The following is a 23,879-nucleotide window of genomic DNA, read 5'->3' on the forward strand; positions in this document are numbered from 1 at the left end:
TTCACTAGAATCATGAGGATATAGAATCTAGAAACATGACACCTCTGACCCTCACAGGTGTAAACGTACCTCAGTCTAAAGAGCTTTACCAGATGGTTTTTAGATTATGATGAGCTGTGACTAACCTTTTTAACACATTTATTCTACAGTAACTAGGAGTCTGATAGTCCTACATTTCACTTCCAGTCTCAGTTAAATCCGTTTTAGAGAACAGGGAAGCTTCCAGCATAATCACTTCCACATTCAAAGGCCTGTTACTGAAGCAGCGTCACACTGAGAGTGAAATAATCAGCACGGATGAATCAACATCCACTCAGGGGGAACTGGAGGGACTCGCTGACTGTGGGGAAACATTTTAAAAATTCAGCAGAAACTGGAAAATACGTCACAAACCTCCACACGTCCTTTAAATACCCTCCTGAGAGCTGAGGAGTCAGAGGAGGTTTGAGCAGAAATATATGGACCTAACCACACACAAAGTTCTCTTATTGAGCTTTTATTCTAAAAATCAGTCTCCATGTTGATTCATAAATGTGGATTTGATTATTTCTGGTTTAATAATGAATAAAAACCTGCTTCCAGAGTCCAGGAATGACTCTGGTTTTATTTCTACTAAGGCTTTGAGTTGATTTGTAATCTTACTGACTGATATTTGCTTATTTCTTGTTTTTATAGTTTATGTAACGCCTAAAAACAGACTAAATTGCACAGATGGGTTGTCAACATTTCTGCTCTGCTCTCCGTCTGTCTGAAGACATAAAAACAGGTTTAGCCCTTTAACAAGGTTTCAAACAGGTCCTGAGAAACAACCAGACATCTGATGGACTATGCTGCTCTCTCTCTGATTGGTTGGAAAGTTTTCATGAGTTTTGGTGCTTTTTGGTAAAACAGATGATTGAATAAACCGTCTGTATTGTTCTAAAACCAGCATCAGAGTAAAAATGATGAAACAGTGGGGCAGCCTCATTCAGACAGGAGGAGCTGCAGAATAAAGAGCAGGTTTGTTGATGGATCGCAGCCACGTGAAACCAGCAGAGCAGAGATGAAGGAGGGCTGGGAGTTTGTGCAGAAAGCAGCTGAGGAGAAACGTTTTCTGCAGCCTATTTCTGGATGCATACTAAATCATCCACGTCAGAGCCGGGCCCAGAACCCCCTGAGAGATCTGAGGGAGTCACACCTGCTTCTGTTCAGGGCTGCTGAGAGGACAAGCAGCGGGCGGAAAAAGGAGCAAAAGGACGCTAATTTGAAGGTTTCTGTTCGATTTGGAGTGATGAGAGGGGACACGAGTTTGGCCAATTAGCAGAGCCGAGGTCGCTGATGGGACACGTGGACGCCTCGGAGGTGGACAGATGAGCAGAGCTGAACAAAGACGGGACAGAGACAGAAGGAGAGGCAGGCTGCCGGCTGCTCGTGTTACATAACAAGTCGTACCTTCCTGAACCCGAGTCCTGCTTCAGCCCAACATCACGCAAAGCCCCACAGAGACTTCAGCTGCTAAAATATGCACCATCAGAGAGAGACGGATTAGAGGACAAGAGACCAAAGTCATTCAGAATCAGTGCACTGAGAGGAAAACACCTCCAGGAAATTAACCTCCAGTACAAAACAACAGGATCATACAAAGGCATATCACTTTAGAAGTAGTCTCTATACACGTGGAGATTCCCTCTGTTTGTGGTTCTTAGACAACTACATTTAACAGAAACTGTAGACCCGTGGATTTCAGTCCTTTTAGACCAACCCCAAGTCTCAGAGCACACCATAATTAGATCAGCTGTAAATATCAGTCTATATCAGCTGTAAATATCAGTCTATATCAGCTGTTAATATCAGTCTATATCAGCTGTAAATATCAGTCTATATCAGCTGTAAATATCAGTCTATATCAGCTGTTAATATCAGTCTATATCAGCTGTTAATATCAGTCTATATCAGCTGTAAATATCAGTCTATATCAGCTGTTAATATCAGTCTATATCAGCTGTAAATATCAGTCTATATCAGCTGTAAATATCAGTCTATATCAGCTGTAAATATCAGTCTATATCAGCTGTAAATATCAGTCTATATCAGCTGTAAATATCAGTCTATATCAGCTGTACATATCAGTCTATATCAGCTGTAAATATCAGTCTATATCAGCTGTAAACATCAGTCTATATCAGCTGTTAATATCAGTCTATATCAGCTGTAAATATCAGTCTATATCAGCTGTTAATATCAGTCTATATCAGCAGTAAATATCAGTCTATATCAGCTGTAAATATCAGTCTATATCAGCTGTAAATATCAGTCTATATCAGCTGTAAATATCAGTCTATATCAGCTGTAAATATCAGTCTATATCAGCTGTTAATATCAGTCTATATCAGCTGTAAATATCAGTCTATAACAGCTGTTAATATCAGTCTATATCAGCTGTAAATATCAGTCTATATCAGCTGTAAATATCAGTCTATATCAGTTGTAAATATCAGCCTATATCAGCTGTAAATATCAGCCTATATCAGCTGTAAATATCAGTCTATAACAGCTGTTAATATCAGTCTATATCAGCTGTAAATATCAGTCTATATCAGCTGTAAATATCAGTCTATAACAGCTGTTAATATCAGTCTATATCAGCAGTAAATATCAGTCTATATCAGCTGTAAATATCAGTCTATATCAGCTGTAAATATCAGTCTATAACAGCTGTTAATATCAGTCTATATCAGCAGTAAATATCAGTCTATAACAGCTGTAAATATCAGTCTATATCAGCTGTTCATATCAGTCTATATCAGCTGTAAATATCAGTCTATATCAGCTGTAAATATCAGTCTGTATCAGCTGTATCAGTCTGTATCAGCTGTAAATATCAGTCTGTATCAGCTGTATGTATCAGTCTATATCAGCTGTAAATATCAGTCTGTATTAGCTGTATCAGTCTGTATCAGCTGTAAATATCAGTCTATATCAGCTGTAAATATCAGTCTATATCAGCTGTAAATATCAGTCTGTATCAGCTTTAAATATCAGTCTGTATCAGCTGTAAGTATCAGTCTATATCAGCTGTAAATATCAGTCTGTATTAGCTGTAAATATCAGTCTGTATCAGCTGTAAATATCAGTCTATATCAGCTGTAAATATCAGTCTGTATCAGCTTTAAATATCAGTCTGTATCAGCTGTAAGTATCAGTCTATATCAGCTGTAAATATCAGTCTGTATTAGCTGTAAATATCAGTCTATATCAGCTGTAAATATCAGTCTATATCAGCTGTAAATATCAGTCTATATCAGCTGTAAATATCAGTCTGTATCAGCTGTAAATATCAGTCTATATCAGCTGTAAGTATCAGTCTATATCAGCTGTAAATATCAGTCTATATCAGCTGTAAATATCAGTCTATATCAGCTGTAAATATCAGTCTGTATCAGCTGTAAATATCAGTCTATATCAGCTGTAATTATCAGTCTTTATCAGTTGTAAATATTGTCCTATTTCATCAGTACTGTTCCCAAGTTTCATGAGCTCATTTATGTCCATCTCAGGGCTTTCCAGCACATGACTCTCTCTCTTCAGATCAAGGTTTTATATCAAACATAAACATCTATTTTCTCTCCAGGTATTTTTTTGGTCAGTGAGTGAGCTGTGATATTAAAAACAGGACTGTTGAAACTATGCTGTTCTTAAAAACATGTCAGGGACACCAACATCTGTAAGAAAGAATCAACTTCACAGCATGGCCAACATGTAGAGTAAAAAAGAGAAAATGAACATTGATTCATTGGGAGATGGCGATGTTCTCCCATCAGACCTGTACAGAAGAACAGTAGATTTGAGCCTTATTTACAGCTGATTTTCACACCAACACATCACCTTTAAATGCCTCAGCTTGACCTTTATGGCGTCCTCAACAATCCTCCAACACTTCTCCACATCTCCAAACACCTTCAGGGTCCCAACACAAACATCACGAGGGCGTCACAAAGGTCAGCGTGCTGCTGCAGATGTTTTAGGAGATCAATACGTTTCACTGTTTCACAGATCAATCAAAGAGTGATGGCGGTCGGTCCTCGCCGCTGCCTGCAGGGACCGGAGGGATTAACCTTCTATATTTAAGATCGAGGCCCGGTAAAGGTCAGCGCTGACAAAGCATCAACGTAATGTGTAAAAGATTTCCCTCTACTGCTGGATTGTACTGGTTTATACTGGTTCATACTGGTTTATGATGCTGACCGAATGTACAGAGGGTGGACATGTGACATCACAGCAGCACAAGCCGTTCAGCTGCTGAGTGACAGAAAGTTCAGACTGGTGACAGAAATCAGAGGGAACAAGCAGGAAACAGGTGAACGATGAAGCTGAACGATCACTGAACTAGAGTAACGGCGTCTCTGTGCTGAGGCGACCCCTGCAGACGCCGAGTTTCCAGGATGTTTACAGTTATGTCACAGCCGAGGACACGGAGTTTAAAATAAACCTGAAACACGCCTGAACACGCAGATCACATGATCGTCTACGTAGAGAGGGAATGTGAGAACGGTGTCAGAAATATTTAGCACAGTTCCAGAGATTCCTTAGTTCAGACCGACAGTGGAAATGTTACCGTGAAGAAAAACGTGAATACGTGAAAGAATATGAGGAAGTATTCCTGGGACTCACCACTATTGAGGGTCTGAAGTACTGCTTTAAACAATAAAATGAGTTCTCCAATTCTTCAAAACAAAACAAAGACAGCAGTGCATGAGGAAGAAAAGCGCTGACTCTACATGCACACATAAAAACTTCTTTAAAAAACACAGATGTACCGTATTTTAAGTAGTCACACTTCAGTGAAAACATGCTTAATGTGAGTGGTCATTTATTAAAGGATAAAACTCTAACCTTAACCCTGAACAAGAGCCGGAACAGGAGTCTGAACAGGAGCCTGAACAGGAGCCTGAACAGGAGTCTGAACAGGAGCCTGAACAGGAGTCTGAACAGGAGTCTGAACAGGAGCCTGAACAGGAGCCTGAACAGGAGCCTGAACAGGAGTCTGAACAGGAGTCTGAACAGGAGCCTGAACAGGAGTCTGAACAGGAGCCTGAACAGGAGCCTGAACAGGAGCCTGAACAGGAGTCTGAACAGGAGCCTGAACAGGAGCCTGAACAGGAGCCTGAACAGGAGTCTGAACAGGAGCCTGAACAGGAGTCTGAACAGGAGTCTGAACAGGAGCCTGAACAGGAGCCTGAACAGGAGTCTGAACAGGAGCCTGAACAGGAGCCTGAACAGGAGTCTGAACAGGAGTCTGAACAGGAGCCTGAACAGGAGTCTGAACAGGAGTCTGAACAGGAGCCTGAACAGGAGTCTGAACAGGAGTCTGAACCAGGGCCTGAACAGGAGAGTCTGAACCGGGGCCTGAACCGGGGCCTGAACAGGAGAGTCTGAACCGGGGCCTGAACCAGGGCCTGAGCAGGGTCAGTCAGTGAGTCAGAAGCATGAGAAGCATTCACTGAAGCTCTCTGTGAGCGTGGACAGGTGGTGGACTCTCCCCGGCTCTCAGACATTCCCAGTGGAGGTTTGGCCGGAGTCGAGTTTCCCTTCACACCCGCCCACACCAACACGCCACCCCCTCAACACCTGAGACTCACACACATTTACACACACACAGAAGCATGGGAAAACATTTAAACATCCAGAGAGAGGTCAGAGCTGGATATGTTCCTCCTGTAGAGGTTTAGCAGCATAACAAATTCAGATTTAACATGCATTTATAATAGCTGGACACACTCAGGATGATTGGACGATTGATCCATCCATCACATTCATTATGAGCCAATCAGAGCAACCAAACATATGATGTGGTGAAGAAGAATACTTTCCATAATAAGACCTAAAAGGCAGTCTTTATCAGCGTTCACTATCAGTGGAGCCAGCTGGTTAATCAGACTCTGTCAGACTCGGTCAGGAGAGAACAGAAACATCTTTAACACTAACCAGTGTGGCTCTTCACTCTTCTTTAATAAACAAATGTCCAGTTCTGATCAGACTGCTGCTAAAGCTGCATCCATGCTAACCTCTTCACTAGCCTCCATTGTTTAGAGCAGTGTTACTCAACCCTGCTTAACCAAAGAACCAAACTGTTGAAAAATACCTTCGCAAGAGCCACAATCTAAGTGGTGAAAAGTGGCAAAAATGGCTTGAAGTAACGATAAAAATAAGTTGAAGGTCGCAAAAATGGTCCAAATGTGGCGAAAAAATGAGAGGAAAGTGACTAAAAAGGGCAAAAAAATGGGAAACAAGTGGTTTTAATGGCAAAAGGTAACCTAAATGGGCAAAAAATTGTGAAAAGGGCATAAATAGGATAAAAGTGTCTAAAAGAAGTGGCAAAAACTGGCAAAAAAGAGGAAACAAGTGGTATTTAAGGGCAAATGATAGCTTAAATGGGCAAAAAGTCGCAAAAAAATGGCGAAAAAGGGAAAAAATTGGGAAAAAGTGTCAAAAAGAAGTGTTAAAATGGGCAAAAAAGCAAAATAAAGGTGTTGTTTAATAGCAAAGGTAGCTTAATTGGGTGAAAAATTGTGAAAAATGTAAACACTTTAATCAGACCTGAAGACTGGGGGAGACGGTGTGAGCATGTCCATCCCGTTAGGGGTCCACCAGGGCTGGGGCCAATCCCTGCTCTCATTAGGCTAGAGGCCGGGCTAACTCTGGACTGGTCTCCAATCACAGGGCAGGAAAGACAAGACAACAAGCATTCACACTCACATCCAAGGGCAATTCAGTGCCACTGTTCAACCTAACGAGCATGTCTTTGGACTATCAGAGGAAGTCAGAGTACCCACAGAGAACCCACCCTCGCATGGGCAAATACCAAATAGACATCACCTTAAGCTTGAGTAATACGTCTGAAAACCCCAGAGAGTTAGTCTAAAACCAGCACTCGTACTGGACCACACAGCCACAGAGCTCCGGCTCAGTCCTCGCTGCTCTGCCCTCGTGTTTGTGTTCAAGTTAAACTCACTAAATCACATCTGAGGGCACCAAACATGCATGGCAGCCCTCCAACATCTCTGACAAACAGCAGCATCAGTCCAGGACAGAAATCCAGTTAGACGACACAAAACAGACAGAAACAAGGACAGGAGGGTTTGGCATGAACTCAGCAGCTAAGAACTCAATGAAGCTGTCAAAACACGACAGAACGGCACGGAAATAAGTAAAAAAGAACGTGAATCCATGATGAAGACAGAGACGAGGATGTAGAGGCCTGCAGGAGGGTATGTGTGGGATCTGTTCCAGGATATCTGAGTACATTTTTCCTGACATAACTTTAATTTTCCAGGTTTTCCAGGACATTCAGTGAGAGGTCGTCAGAGCCAGAAGGTTTAGAGGCTGACAGGTTCTCACACGGATAAACAGGCCAACAGAGGAGGCTTTGTCTGTCGACCTGTATACGCTCCTGTGTGGCACGCAGACCTCTTGCCATGGAAACCAGTAAACACAAAAGGCTTCCTCCAATCACAGAGCGGTTACATCATTGTATCACGGCGTTATCAAGATGGGACTATTCAACAGGAAACACGGCGGGGGGGGGGGGGCCATAGTGAGAACAGAGAGGGGTGTGTCACTGTGACTGACCTGGGCTAAAGATAACACACAATAATACACACTATTACACAACTAATACACACACATACAAAAAAAACTGCACAGTAACACACACTCATAACACACAAGTAGTAAATCTGGTTTGTTGTTCCCTAAAGAAAGTACCTGGATAAACTGAGAGGGCGGCAGAAAACTCAGAATTACTCCAGAAAAGAATGGTCCAAGTTCAAAAACTGTCAGCCTTGTTTTCACAGGTAGTAAAATAAAATGAAACAGTGATGATAAATGATTTTAAGATTTCTAAAAATAAAGTTAAAATGATTAAATATCACAGCATCAATGTTACTGTGTCCATGTCAAATACACGCTAAATAAATAAATGAGTTTAAAGGTTCAAAATCTGAGATAAAAAGTCAACTTGATAAGTCCTAAGGGTCAAAATAGAAAATTAAAAGTCAAAATCAGGTTTTTTAAAGGCAAATATATGAGATAGAGTTAAAATCGTGAGTTTAAATGTCAAGATAGAAGATAAAATTCAAAATTGTGACTCGTAAAGGTCAAAATATGAGATAAAATTCTCAATCAGGAGTTTAAAAAGTGAAAATATGGGATTACAAGTCAAAGTTGGGAGTTTAAAAGGTCAAGATATGACTGAAAATTACAAAAATTTGAATCCAAAAGGTCACAATATGAGAGAAAAGGTCAAAATTATGAATTTAAAATGTCAAAATATGAACTAAAAAGTCAAAATCCTAAGTTTCAGTCATAGTCCTGGGAAGCAAAATGAAAATGTGAAATGAAAACACAAACTGATTTCTGTCTCTCATTGCTGACTTTTTATCTAATTATTTCTACTCTCTACTTTTTCAGATTTTTACAACTTGGATAACAAGGATTTTTTTTTAATCTTCAAGGTTAAATTTACATTTCTATACTGGAGGAAATCCAGTACAGAAATGTGAGCCAGTTCTAGTTGAGATATGATATGATCTTGCAGGCCGGGTAAAACTGCACCATGGGCCGCATTTGGCCCCCAGGCCTTGAGTTTTACACCCGTGCTTTAAAGGCATGACATCATCTTCAGAGGATGGAATGTCACGCTTTGAAGATGATGTCATCTTTTAGAAAAACATAAAAGGCTTGAAAGGCATGACATCATCTTCAGAGGATGAATTATTAGGCTATTCTTTGAAGATGACATCATCCTTTAAAAAAACATGAAAGGCTTTAAAAGGATGATGTCATCAAAGGCAGAAGGCAGAATGTTCATGAAGCTGGAGATGTTGGGGCCTCTTTCTCCATTTTTGCAAAATACAACACCATAGTTGGCAACTTTTGGTTCAGCTGGTGGAACTGACAAGGAGCGACCTCGTTCCTCACTAGTTCCACCCACTTTTTCAAAAGTTCCCACCAAAGGACAGTCACCATAAAGGAAAGACTGTTGGTATATCTGTGCTGTAATAACGGGGGCAGGTATGGAAAAATCTCTAAAAATCACAAACGAAATGAAACGGTTTACAATCATCTTTAATGCTAAATCCAGATTTTTAAAACATGACTTCTCCTGTAGGTAAATTTGACCTGTTCCCTTTGAAACAAGACTCCATTTAATCTATCAGAATCCTGTCACGGATGAAACCGTCCTCTCTGAGGTGTGTGACAGCGGTATCTTCTCCCTGAGGATCAGCCTGCAGCTCCGTCTGAGGTGTTAAATGGGCTGAGACCAGCTTTTGTCTCACGGAGGAAATTGCAGCAATTAACAGAGAGAAAAACACTTTTTATCAAACACAAAGCTTCTGTTGTGAGCTTCCTGTCAGAGGATCTCTGCTGGGAAACAATCTGTCAGAACCTCCATTATCTCTTTGTTTGCGCTGAGGAACTCAGCGTGTCTCAATATAAACGTGTCAAAATGTGAGATTTCAAACCAAACTGGACACTCAGCCCTGCATGAAGGAGAGAAAATTATACGTTCAACACAGGCACGTCTGTAAAGACAGCCAATAATATCCAACATGCTGAGGAAAACTGAACCTTGTTGACTGAACATTTCAGTCATTTTTCCACGTAAAAAGTCAGGACTTTAAAGTTCCTTTCTCATGCATTTTAACTACTATATTCTGTCTCAGAACTAAAAATAGTTCTGATTCAGTCTGTATGTTCTTTGGAAGAAATAAATAGTGAGTAGTGAGTACAGATCTTAGTTTCAGGAATATGATGAGAGCGCCACAGTGGCTGAGCTGCTGCTTTCTGCTGACTGTGACAGCAGTGCAGAAAGTTGGAGCTCTTCGAGGTGCCTTAATCAGACTGTAATATCATGACTATTTTCTGACTAAACCTACTCTCTATATATCTGGGACATCCAAACGTCATGGTTCTGATGCCCTGTTTGGTGCATTCAAGAGGAATACATTAGAACAGAGAAAAAAGCACAAACACCTTTGGCCTCTTGACGGTATTCACAGCCCAGGTGGTGGTGAGGCTCCTAACTGTTTGCTAACTGCTAGTAAACAACAAAGAAGAAGAAACAAAACACACAAAGAAGAAAAGTTACATGCAGCAGCAGCAGCAGCAACAACCAAGAAGACAGGGTGGATCTAAGAGACCTGCAGTCCTTCTTCCTCTGCTCTTAAACGTCTGTGTTTAAAGGTCTAAAGTCTCATCCGTACCCCTTCCTGTTTTTATCTAAACCAGTCAGTATTCTGTTACTGGCTCATACCAGTGGTGTTTTAGCGACGATAACCCCTACATGTCATGTTCTTCAACAAATACATGACCACACAGTTTATACATCAGAAACCCCAAGTGCCCTAATGTTTGAGGACAAAAACACCCTTAAGTGTGTTCTAGGGTTCCCCTACAGTAGATAGATGTAATGAAGTGCTCCCTAAGGTGGCCTCTGAGTTGACAACATTCAACAAAGCCCTCTACAGTGGCCTCTAAGTTGACAGCATTTGACAAAGTGCCCTCTACAGTGGCCTCTAAGTTGACAGCATTTGACAAAGTGCCCTCTACAGTGGCCTCTAAGTGGACAGTATTTGACAAAGTGCCCTCTACGGTGGCCTCTAAGTGGACAACATTTGACAAAGTGCCCTCTACAGTGGTCTCTAAGTGGACAACATTTGACAAAGTGCCCTCTACGGTGGCCTCTTAGTGGACAAAATTTGACAAAGTGCCCTCTGCGTTGGCCTCTAAGTGGACAACATTTGACAAAGTGCCCTCTACGGTGGCCTCTAAGTGGACAACATTTGACAAAGTGCCCTCTACGATGGCCTCCAAGTGGACAGCATTTGACAAAGTGCCCTCTACAGTGGCCTCTCAGTGGACAACGTTTGACAAAGTCCCCTCTATGGTGGCCTCTAAGTGGACAACATTTGACAAAGTGCCCTCTACAGTGGCCTCTCAGTGGACAACGTTTGACAAAGTGCCCTCTACAGTGGCCTCTAAGTGGACAGCATTTGACAAAGTGCCCTCTACAGTGGCCTCTCAGTGGACAACGTTTGACAAAGTGCCCTCTGCAGTGGCCTCTAAGTGGACAACATTTGACGAAGTGCCCTCTACAGTGGCCTCTAAGTGGACAACATTTGACAAAGTGCCCTCTACGGTGGCCTCTAAGTGGACAACATTTGACAAAGTGCCCTCTACGATGGCCTCTAAGTGGACAACATTTGACAAAGTGCCCTCTACGGTGGCCTCTAAGTGGACAACATTTGACAAAGTGCCCTCTACGGTGGCCTCTACGTGGACAACAGTTGACAAAGTGCCCTCTACGGTGGCCTCTACTTGGACAACATTTGACAAAGTGCCCTCTACGGTGGCCTCTAAGTGGACAACATTTGACAAAGTGCCCTCTACCGTGGCCTCTAAGTGGACAACATTTGACAAAGTGCCCTCTACCGTGGCCTCTAAGTGGACAACATTTGACAAAGTGCCCTCTACGATGGCCTCTAAGTGGACAACATTTGACAAAGTGCCCTCTACAGTGGCCTCTCAGTGGACAACGTTTGACAAAGTGCCCTCTACAGTGGCCTCTAAGTGGACAACATTTGACAAAGTGCCCTCTACAGTGGCCTCTAAGTGGACAGTATTTGACAAAGTGCCCTCTGCGTTGGCCTCTCAGTGGACAACATTTGACAAAGTGCCCTCTACGGTGGCCTCTCAGTGGACAACGTTTGACAAAATGCCCTCTACAGTGGCCTCTAAGTGGACAACATTTGACAAAGTGCCCTCTGCGTTGGCCTCTAAGGGGACAACATTTGACAAAGTGCCCTCTACGGTGGCATCTACGTGGACAACGTTTGACAAAGTGCCCTCTTTTTGTACTGCTTAGTACCCTCTCAGTGAATGAGGCCTGATAAAGTCCTCTTTACAGGGCACATGTAAAAAAAAAATAGAAATACAGTTAAGTGCAATGAAGTTCATTTCACTGACATCCTCCCTCGTGTATCTTTGTTAAATAAATATTATCTAGGTAATAACTCTGGTCTGTTACAGAGGTGTTATAACCAGGTATCACCCTTTTGTCACTTTTGCCCCCCGCCCAAAAACAGCCTGAGTCCACCACTGTTATAAGATGTGCCTTCTCAACAGAAAACTACTGCTGGGGATGAATATCCCATAATGATGGAGAAAAGCTGTTAAAAATGGACTTCATGGTCCACATTTGAAGCAATCCCAGAATTCTTTGTGAGTAGCTTCCTCTTTAAACCACTACGGTCTAGTGTGATGGTGTTTCAGTGTCTGCAGGTAGAGAATAAATCCATTTTTAGTCTTGGATTGTGTTGAATCTTCAGCTGGGCTCTCAGGAGAGGACGGACTCAGCACTCAGCTTGCTCACACAGAAACAGCCACACTATTCTGGTAACGCTCCGACACGTAAAGGGACTCTTTGGGACTTTGGGTTTGTGGAGGTCGGTGGGTTTAGAAAGACACTACAGGCTGCTGGAGCATCTGGCTCACGGTAGGATGGGTCAGTCTTCTATTTTAGGACAACAGAGAATTCAGGTTTAGCTGGATGGCATTTACAGGCTAAAACATCAGACTCTTTATTAAAGGTCGGTTTCTGCTTATTAACATTGTTGTAAAATTCAGCAAATAAAACTAAATTATCTATTTTAACAGGGTTTCAATGTTTTTAAAGAGGCTTCGGTGAAGTTTTAGTGAACTATCAGATAATAAAAAGAGGTTGGTATATTTACCATCTCCTCTGCAGGTCTTTATGACTCTTATCTAGCCTTCATGAATCATTAGCAGACTGTAATAATATTTCGTTTGTTTGTTCCTTCATCCTCCACGATGGCAGCTCTTTGTAGAAGCGGCGGTGTCTCTCTGTTTAATATTTAAACCTGCTGAATCAGCTGCTCTCCAACATTAGCATCTATAAAGCAGATTCTCACTCAAGTGTCAATCAAGGCGGCCCCCGCCTGCTGAGGGTGAGGGGGTCGGGGTCCTCTGGGGCCAAAAGGTGAAGAGCAGTGTCACCTCAGTTCAGGCTGACGAGATGGAAGGTTTAAAACAACAGGAACAACAACTTCTGATAACATTCAGACGTAGCATTACTCAACACAACTCCAACAGATCCTACCACATAAGTAAACAAGGCATATAAAATATCAGTCTATATCAGCTGTTAATATCAGTCTATATCAGCTGTAAATATCAGTCTGTATCAGCTGTAAATATCAGTCTATATCAGCTGTAAATATCAGTCTATATCAGCTGTAAATATCAGTCTATATCAGCTGTAAATATCAGTCTATATCAGCTGTAAATATCAGTCTATATCAGCTGTAAATATCAGTCTGTATCAGTTGTAAATATCAGTCTATATCAGCTGTAAATATCAGTCTATATCAGCTGTAAATATCAGCCTATATCAGCTGTAAATATCAGTCTATATCAGCTGTAAATATCAGCCTATATCAGCTGTAAATATCAGTCTATATCAGCTGTAAATATCAGTCTATATCAGCTGTAAATATCAGTCTATATCAGCTGTAAATATCAGCCTATATCAGCTGTAAATATCAGTCTATATCAGCTGTAAATATCAGCCTATATCAGCTGTAAATATCAGTCTGTATCAGCTGTTTTAAATATCTGTAAATCTGTAAATAATAAAGTTGGACATCAATGAGAGAAAAAGTTTCGGGTAGACTCCAAACACAGACATATAACTGAGTTAAAGTGAACAAACATGGCCGCCGGTGGACCCTTGCACTTTCCCACCGTGGCGTTCTGAAAGGTTAATGAGCTCCTTTTGTAACTACGGGGCTTTTATTGTGAAGGGCTAATTTACATACAAAAGGACGACACAAACCCGCCTCCTTTGGTATGCAGGAGCTGTCAGCCTCGGCCTCTGGGTCACACATGCAGATATTTGGGTTAATTAGCCTCCAATTAGCAGAGGCTGTTCATTTTCACACAGAAACTTGGAGTGTGAGCGCTGAATCAGGCCTGGAGAAGTGAGGGGGAGATGTGGTTTCGACTACCCAGCATGCTCTGGGGCCAGATGGAAACATTCAAAGCATCGCTCTGTTAGCTCCTGGTTCTGTTTACAGCGATGAAGAGACATAGAAAAAGATGAAGAGCATTTGCAGCGAGATGACTGTAAATTAAAGCATACAAAGACTTGTATCTTAATTAAACTGATCAAATATGACACTGCTGATTTCAAGAAATTTAAAGTTGCATGATAAGAAGATTCAATTATTCAGTGGTTGCCCCTATGCTGTATATGCTTAAAGCTGATTATAAATCAGCTATGACAGCTGTAAATATCAGTCTGTCAGCTGTAAATATCAGTCTATATCAGCTGTAAATATCAGTCTATATCAGCTGTTAATATCAGTCTATATCAGCTGTAAATATCAGTCTATATCAGCTGTAAATATCAGTCTATATCAGCTGTAAATATCAGTCTATATCAGCTGTTAATATCAGTCTATATCAGCTGTTAATATCAGTCTATATCAGCTGTAAATATCAGTCTATATCAGCTGTAAATATCAGTCTATATCAGCTGTAAATATCAGTCTATATCAGCTGTTAATATCAGTCTATATCAGCTGTAAATATCAGTCTATATCAGCTGTAAATATCAGTCTATATCAGCTGTAAATATCAGTCTATATCAGCTGTAAATATCAGTCTATATCAGCTGTAAATATCAGTCTATATCAGCTGTTAATATCAGTCTATATCAGCTGTTAATATCAGTCTATATCAGCTGTAAATATCAGTCTATATCAGCTGTAAATATCAGTCTATATCAGCTGTAAATATCAGTCTATATCAGCTGTAAATATCAGTCTATATCAGCTGTAAATATCAGTCTATATCAGCTGTTAATATCAGTCTATATCAGCTGTAAATATCAGTCTATATCAGCTGTAAATATCAGTCAATATCAGCTGTAAATATCAGTCTATATCAGCTGTAAATATCAGTCTATATCAGCTGTAAATATCAGTCAATATCAGCTGTAAATATCAGTCTATATCAGCTGTAAATATCAGTCTATATCAGCTGTAAATATCAGTCTATATCAGCTGTAAATATCAGTCTATATCAGCTGTAAATATCAGTCAATATCAGCTGTAAATATCAGTCAATATCAGCTGTAAATATCAGTCTATATCAGCTGTAAATATCAGTCTATATCAGCTGTAAATATCAGTCTATATCAGCTGTAAATATCAGCCTATGTCAGCTGTAAATATTGCCCTATATCAGGTCTATGGATCAGCCCTTTATCAATAATTTTGGGGAGTTTTAGTCAGGATAAACTGTCATCTTTTCAAGTCTTTGTTCATCCATATTCATTAAACTTTAAATCTTGAGGCCTGTGGTTTTAAGCCTGATAAATATTTATATATCAGTATCAGCTAAAAAAACATTTTCATGCTTCCACTAATAGAATACAGATTGTTAAGGTACAGTGTACCAAGATGAAATCAAAGTTTAATCTGTGTGTTTTTATGAGTTTCAGCAGCTTTAAGTCTTAATCTGATTCAGCATTTAAACCATCAGACATGACACGGAGATGTTATAGCATTCCAACATGGGATAAATCCTCCTCCTCCTCCTCCTCCTCCTCCTTGTCTTCTCACATGACCACATTTCCCATAAACCCCCTGGCTCAGAGAGCTGAAATTAAATCTTCTGGTTACACAACCGCTCCCGGTCACTGCTTTTAAATTTACAGAGAGGGTGTCTGAGCGCTTGGGTGGCCACAGCACGGCGGGAAGCTGACGGATACACGGATCATCAGTGTGAAGATGATCGATGACTACAGAAACACTACATCACTGAGACAGCAGCATGAATACTGAATTAACCCGCCTCTGTAATCTACACCTAACATGGTTTTAATCTGAATATGTCCCACAAGCATCCATCGAGTCATCAGATCCACCAAGGCTGAGCAGAGACAAATATTTATGTAATCTATAAGATCAGGACTCTTCTTCATTCACCTGGAGAGTTCACTATGATTGAGAGATTAGCCAACAGAAACTTTACATTTGCAGAGAAATGTCTGTTGAATCTGAAGGAATGGGGTTAATGTGAAAAATCAGGGCAGCAAGACTAGCATGCACTTTATTCATCTGATTTCTCAATATAAAACTGTAGCGACAGCAAAGCTCAAACACAGCTTTTATACCTTTAAATCATTAAAAATGTTTCTGATACAAGCCCTTTAATAGACTGTTAATACTGTCCAGACAGAATGAACCCTGGGTTTGTCTACAGAGGTGAACTGAGAGTAAGTCCACAGGTTGTGATTCTAATTTGCAATTAATTGCCCAGCTCCACCAACTAATAACCACTTATCTGGAGGGTGTCAGCCCTAAAACCATCATTTCAGCTACATCTGTATTTTGTTAAAGAATGTATTTTCAGAGAAAATAGGTGAGAATATAAAGGTCAGTATGACACAGCTGTTTGAAACCACAGCGACATAAAAGTATGAGGTCTATGTTGTGGATGTGGGTCATGGTGGTGCGAGGTGTCTGATGAGATGAGACATGCTGGCAGAAGAATAAACTTTAGTCCTAAAACCAGTGGATAGAGAGGTATTAAGAGTTTAAATCAGCAGTCTCTCTGCTGCATCAGTCATCAGTTCTGCTTGAAAACACACATTCATTATCGTCGGGCTCACAGTAAAAGGACGGCATGTCAGGCGATGTCCTAGTGGAAAATTCAATTATCATAACTTAACCTTCAGCTGGCTGCTTGGCCGAGCGTTTCGCTGTTCGACTTCAACGTTTTTAGTTTTCCTGAAGAAGCTGCGGGCGGGATCGGAGCGCTCAATCAGCTCAGAGAGGAGAACGTCCCACAGAGAAACAAAAAGACAGAGGTTTTAGAGAGTCTGATCACCTCAGGAACATTTACTGTAACTGAACCACTGCCACAGCAAATCCACATCAGTGAAAACAGAACCCTGCCTGGTTCAGAGAGAGAGACAGGACAGCACAGGGTCAACAGGAAGGGCTAGGGGAGTTTCAGTGGAAGTGTGAGGGATGAAGACTTTGATCTTTGACCTCAAAAGTCTAATAAGTTCATTAAGTCAGAGAGACATTTGTATAAACTTTGAAGAAAAAACATTGAGCTGCACCACCACTGTAATCTCTAATCTCTAATCTCTGTAATCCCTCAGACCTAAACTCTGAATATCAGTTTTCTCTCCTACCGGATTCTCCCGCTCCAGTCTCCGTCTCGTCTCTGAGGACTCTGCTGATCCTCCTGGAGACCGCCGTGATGAAGCTGCTGACAGACGAAGGCCTCCTCCCGGGGTCGCCTCCTGTACTGGGCTCAGACATTGACCTGAAGTAGGGGAACACCCTGCTCAGAGACCTTGTTCTGGACTGTTCCTCATGGCCTGGGGAATCTGGGGCCGGGCTGAACCTCGGGAGGCTGAGCTGCCGCAGGTGACCGGCCCCTCTGTAGCAGCGTTCACCCTCGTGGGCGGCCATCTTTGCCGGTCTCGGTGCCAGGCAGGCAGATGTGGTCCACTTGTAGCGGTCCAACGCTCTCTCAGGAGCCGGCTGAGGGTCTGAGCTCTGCATACGCTTCCTGTAACGGTGGCAGTGGTTCGAGGCCTCAGAGGGGGTCCGGCGGCCCTCAGGAGGGGATCGACTTCCACTCATGCTCCAACACTTCCTCCTAGCAGCGGCGGCGAGCAGATGGAGGCCTCAGAAACAGCTGGAACAGCCACAGCTGTGCTACATATCCTCCAACGACCCGTCTGTGTTAAAGTGAAGACTCGTCAGGTGGCCTTCATGTCGACAGACTCAGAACAGGGAACCGTCTTCCTGAGAGGAAGTGAGCGTCAGATGAAGACAGAGCGTCTTAAAACCAGCCAATCAGATGTCAGTAAACTGTCAGAACGGCAGACTGTGGTTTCCCTGTTTTCACACTGAAACTGAAACCAGCCGCTGCAGTTTAGTGTGTCAGAGTGAGGCTAGGTTTACAATCTCTGGTTCCTCAGTCAGAATCTAGGCTTCACTGGTGAGAGGACAGGTAGAGCTACAGGTAGAGCTACAGGTAGAGCTGCAGGTAGAGCTACAGGTAGAGCTACAGGTAGAGCTGCAGGTAGAGCTACAGGTAGAGCTACAGGTAGAGCTGCAGGTAGAGCTACAGGTAGAGCTACAGGTAGAGCTGCAGGTAGAGCTACAGGTAGAGCTGCAGGTAGAGCTACAGGTAGAGCTGCAGGTAGAGCTACAGGTAGAGCTGCAGGTAGAGCTACAGGTAGAGCTGCAGGTAAGTCTGCAGGCAAGTCTGCAGGTAGAGCTGCAGGTAGAGCTGCAGGTAGAGCTACAGGTAGAGCTGCAGGTAGAGCTACAGGTAGAGCTGCAGGTAAGTCTGCAGGCAAGTCTGCAGGTAGAGCTGCAGGTAGAGCTGCAGGTAGAGCTACAGGTAGAGCTGCAGGTAGAGCTACAGGTTGAGCTGCAGGTAAGTCTGCAGGCAAGTCTGCAGGTAGAGCTGCAGGTAGAGCTGCAGGTAGAGCTACAGGTAGAGCTGCAGGTAGAGCTGCAGGTAGAGCTGCAGGTAGAGCTGCAGGTAGAGCTGCAGGTAGAGCTGCAGGTAGAGCTGCAGGTAGAGCTGTGGGTCCCACGCCTCAACACATACCTGAGTTTTTAGGTCACAGTTTTTAGGTTTGGTTCTGATCACCACAGCTGTCTGATGTTTTTTGGTAAGCCATGCTTTGGTATTTTAGGGGAATTTTAAAGAAGTTATGTTTTTATGAGCATATGTGTACATGCTGGCCCTACATCACACTCTGTGTTAGACAAACATTAAGGAGTGAGATAAAACCACTAATTTCCTAGTATCAGGTGTCTAGAACTTTTATTTTTGTTGCTGTGGTGTCAAACAAGTTTAAATAAGGTGTTTTTTTTTTCTAGATTCATAAAATTCTGTTAGTGACAGCTCTTCTTTTCTCCGAACTTCATCCTGATTCATCTGGTGTCTTTGTAAACTTTGAGGGTTAAATAAAGTTCCCAGGGTTTGAATAAAGCTCAGCTGCACATAGGAAGCTCTGACTGACTGTCCAGCCGTGGATCAGAGGGGTGAGGAGGTTAAATCTCTGAGCTCTCAGACCTCCAGGAGCTCATAAATATTCACAAACATTAAAGAGTCTCTCTGCAGGGCCCAGGGCCTCTGTATTCAGAGAGGAAACAGGAGACAGGAGAGGGGGGACAGGAGAGGAGAGAGGAGACGGGGAGACAGGAGAGGAGAGAAGAGAAGGAGAAGGGGAAACAGGAAAGGAGAAAGGGAGACAGAGGAGAGGAGAGGAGAGGAGAGGAGAGGAGAGGGGGAGACAGGAGAGGAGAGAAGAGAAGGAGAAGGGGAAACAGGAAAGGAGAAAGGGAGACAGGAGAGAGGAGAGGAGAGGGGGAGACAGGAGAGGAGAGTAGGGGAGACAGGAGAGGAGGGAGGAGAAGTGGAGACAGAAGAAAAGAGAGAGGCGAGGGGAGACAGGAGAGGGGAGACAGGAGAGGAGAGAGGAGAGGGGGAGACAGGAGAGGAGAGAAGGATTCATTCATATGGAAACTGGGACGATTGTTTATGTCCATCACCCAGAGGAAGCTGCTTTCACACATGCATTGCAGAAAATTTGTGGAACATTTTATTATGAAATTAGTCTAAATAAAAAGTTATATGGTAGATTTCTCTGGTTGAATTAGTCTCCTCTAAAGTGATGAAGAAGAGAACTATACTGTAACATTACTGTAGCTCTCTGGATTAGACGAGGAAGTTAACAATGACAAAAACCACACCAGTAAAAACCATAAATGTAAAAACATCAGTGTCAGCCCTTTCACTAATAAACAAAACAACAACAGAATAAACACTAATTTTCTCTTCTTTTATTTTGTCCCCTGGTTTTCCTTTTCCTGCCTCTTCTCCTCTTACTTCCTCTTCCTCCTCTCTCTGCTGAGTCTTAAAGACTCGCTGACCCGGCTGACCCACATGTCAGTATTTATTTATTAGATAATGACTCGGCTGGCGTCCCGCTCTGCGCTGCATGTAGGTCAGAGCTTAGACCCGGGCGGGCTAAGCTGAGGAGTCCAGGACCGGGCCAAGTCCTCCTCAGTCAGCAGGGACTCTGAGTTTATTCATCCAGTCCATCAGTTCCTTAACCTAACTGAGCTAAAAGTGTTATTATCATTCTAAAATCATGATACACCATGCTGGAGTCCAGTGATTTTCACTTCTGCCTCATAAAAATGTCTAAAGTTGTATGTTAAGTAACACTGAACAAGTAGGGTAGGAAGTTGGTGAAAAAGTTTACAAATGAACCTCTGAATTTTCAATTCAAGCACTTAAAAGCAACAGTTAGGGTTGGAGAAGTTAATTTATACACAAAAATTCTGAAAATTGTATTTTTAGAACAATATTTAAGTATTTTACACTGCAGTGAGTGTATAGATACAGAAGAATATTAGGGCCATTAAAAATGCCACGCATTTTCTTTAATTCAAAGAAAAAGTCAATATTCTGTAAAAAAGTCAGAATTCTGTCATTTTTCTGAGAATTAAAAAAAATGCATACCATTTTTTTAGTTAAATGTCCCTAATCCTCCATACATACTTAACTCACTGAGTGCCACTGACGTTAGGGGTGCACCGATTGCAATTTTCTGGCCGATCACCGATCTTTAAAAAGCCTGACCTGCCGATTCCGATTTTGGCCGATACCGATTTTTTTATAACTGACAGCATACACCTTCAATGTTCCAATCTTATTTTACTGAATAACACTGAACAATACCAGTGAAACAATACAAACTTGTTGTTTTAACTGCACATGAGGTAGTTCTCTCAAATATAAATGAAAAGTTTAAAGCATTGCTGTCCAAACTACTAAATAATATCAGCTCCTTTAGTCTTTCATTTTCCACATTTTAGTAGGTAGAGGCATATGAAACCAATCTTATCCACCGATCTTATTTTACAAGGATCGGCCGATCGCCGATCTCCCAAAATTAAGGAAATCGAGGCCGATACCAATCTTGGCCGATCAATCGGTGTACCCCTAATTGACGTATATATATGTCAAAGTCTTTTTCCGGCGGCTGGCACAAGGGGGTGCTCTCACGCTCCCTGTGAGTAATTTTGGGGCTTCTGGGATACGTAGTCGGAACACTACAGTTGGAGGAGATGGTAGATCAAAGCCACAGAGATCAGAGGTGGAGACCCTGGGGTCAAAAGCAGAGCGACCGTTACGGAGGTAATCTAAGCTAAAAGTCCTAAAATAGACGCTGGAAGGCACTTTAAACTTTAGCCTGAGAAATTGCTTACTCACTGAAACCGACACTGAACTTACATTCAGCAACATTCTTAAAACCAACCTGAAAGATTCGGGGCTTTAAAGAAAACATTCGGGGCTGAAGCCCCATAAGTCACGCCCTCGCTCCGCCCATGCACACGGCTGAAATATCAGCGGTGAGGAAATACTTGAAGCTTGAGAGTGAAAAAACTCCCAAAGCCACCTGCAGCATCTAAACTGAGGAGAAAGCTGCTACACTGAAGACACAAACTAGACTTTCAGAGGAAGGATGGGGCGACTGTGGCTTTAAAATCACAGAGAGACCGAAGCTGAAATCTGTGAATCAGAGACGTCTCTGTGCAGCAGAGGACAACAAAAACAGAAGCTGTGAACACTGAGTTGAAGCATCAGGATGTTTTGGCTCCATAAAGAACAGAGAGGTGTAAAAAGAATCCTTCACACCTCTAAAATCACCTGTCTGAATGTTTTCACACCTGCAGCCTCACCACAATCCCCCGGCCCGTTAAAGACCACAGCCCAGGACCAGGACCAACGACGCTCATCTATGAATCTGAGTTATTTTCTTATGTTTGATCCAAACGCAGACATTTATGACACAAGGAGCTGATTTATCTCAGGGTTAATGGAGGTCAAAGGTCAGTCCAGGTCCTGGTCTCTCTGCAGGGCGAGGGTCACGCCAACAGAACCTGAATCTGACTTCAGATCTGGAATCTGAGACATTTCCTGGAACAGGAGGTGTAACAAACATTCCTGTGAGAGCGTAAAGGAAACAACAGTCAGTAGAGGAGGAAGTTATTCAGGTGGAAGCTCAGACGGCGGCGGAGGAGAGGCGATGCACGAGACCGGACCCGCTCCTCCATTAGACGCCACTCTGTCCGCTCCATCCTGCCAGAAACCTGAATGGCAGCCTGCTGCTAAAAATAACCCGGGGCCGTAAAGAGCCCCATAAATCAGCAGAGAGAGGGACACGGCCCTGAGGAATCCTGGGTAAATCTCCCACAAGCCTCTGCTGGATGCCGTCACCGATCAGAGGACGGGCGATGCTTCCAGAAAACAGACAGGAAGTTCAAACTCAGCGGAGGTCAATGTGAAGAACACGGAGGGAATGGACAATGGAGCCTGACCTCAAAGAGAGAGAGAGAACTTTAAAACATAGATTTAGGTTTAATGATCCAACAAGGCCACCATCTACACCTTTAATCCATAAACCTACGTCTGTGACATCTGACAGACCGACCAGCTGAAGTCGGACTCAGAGTTTGGTAGATAAGTTCAGCTTCTTTTCCTCCTGCAGGAGAGGAAGAGGAGCTATTGAGACGTCTGCTCAGCAGAACTGAGTGAATCTTATTAAAACAGAGATAAATTAGAACTACCAGTCGTCTTGGGTGCAGCAGTGAGACTGCCACTCTCAGGTCACTTGCAATGTCCAGCTTTATGCACAGGTATGATGCTGCAAAAGGTCAAAGTGTGCCAAAGGCTCTGATGCCTTGCTAGTACTACTCCTTTTTCCATTCCAGTCCAAATGCTGGCTATGTCTTGGACTTGAACTTCAATAATGTTGTTGAACCTGAGGTGATGAATGAACCGCTCCTCTTCTACAGGTCTGAAGTACTCAGATGGTGCTGCTCAGCCCGGCCTTGCCTCCACTGATCCTTTCAGGGCTGCTGTAATGTCTTGACTTCCTTCACGTCTTCAGGGAGAATAGTTTCTAATGGTGAAGCTGACGGGGATCATAATAAACAAACAGAGCATTCTTGAGCAATTAGAAGCAAAGGAAGTTAAGGCACTGACCTTTGACCTCCACAATCTACTCAGATCCTTCTGAAGTCAGGATGGATGTGTGTGCAAAGTTTGAAGAAAATCCCTCAGAGTGTTTGTGAGCTGTCGCGCCCACCAGCATGACTAGGACAGACTCAAACATGAACCCTGTGACAGGGGCGTAGCTGAGGGATTCAGGGCCCCTAGAAAGAATTTTACACAGGCCCCCCTTAACCGGTTTGCCAAGCAACAAGTGTTGCCTCATTTTTACAGATATCACAGCAGTTTAATGTAGTTTTGAACCATAATTGAAAATGTATGACATTATTAAATAATGTGGCGCTAATGGCTCTTTAATGTCTTAGTTTTTCAAAATTATTCCCCCAGAAAACCTTCAAGTACAGGAAACTTTGACCCCAGAAATGATCCATTGTTAGTCACGTGAATCAGTTTGTTTCCCACGCTTACATAGTCGGCTTTAATTGTCAATTTTTAAATTTGTCTGTATTTTTTCATTGCCCTTATTTGCATGTTTTTGCCACTTGTAATCATTTTTTTACTGCTTTAAGCCCACTTTTGTCACTTCTTTTTGTCCAGTTTTTGACTCTATTATCCTGCTTTTTACTATTTGCAATTTTTTTCCCAATTTTTACCACTTTTCACCCATTTAAGCTGCCTTTTGCCATCAAATGCCACTTTTTCCAAAATGTTTTCCACTCTTTGGCTGCCTTTTGCCCATTTTAGTCACT

The 23,879-nt window shown here is 42.5% G+C and overlaps 1 protein-coding gene across 6 annotated transcripts in view; it reads right to left on the reverse strand.

The window, feature by feature from the left end:
• Positions 1 to 23,879, reverse strand: part of rasal2 (RAS protein activator like 2) — a 138,256-nt gene that overhangs the window by 97,235 nt on the left and 17,142 nt on the right. For 2 of the 6 annotated variants that reach the window (XM_041802635.1, XM_041802631.1), the window contains exon 1: positions 17,270 to 17,823. The exons of 1 other annotated variant lie outside the window; for it this stretch is intronic. In XM_041802635.1, the coding sequence (XP_041658569.1) occupies positions 17,270 to 17,726 (457 nt within the window). In that variant the 5' untranslated portion in view covers positions 17,727 to 17,823. Of the gene's footprint in view, positions 1 to 17,269; positions 17,827 to 23,879 lie in introns of those variants that run through there. 3 more of the 6 variants (XM_041802632.1, XM_041802634.1, XM_041802633.1) reach the window with 3 other exon arrangements.

Source organism: Cheilinus undulatus, linkage group 13 (genome assembly GCF_018320785.1).
Source record: "Cheilinus undulatus linkage group 13, ASM1832078v1, whole genome shotgun sequence".
Lineage (NCBI taxonomy): Eukaryota > Metazoa > Chordata > Actinopteri > Labriformes > Labridae > Cheilinus > Cheilinus undulatus.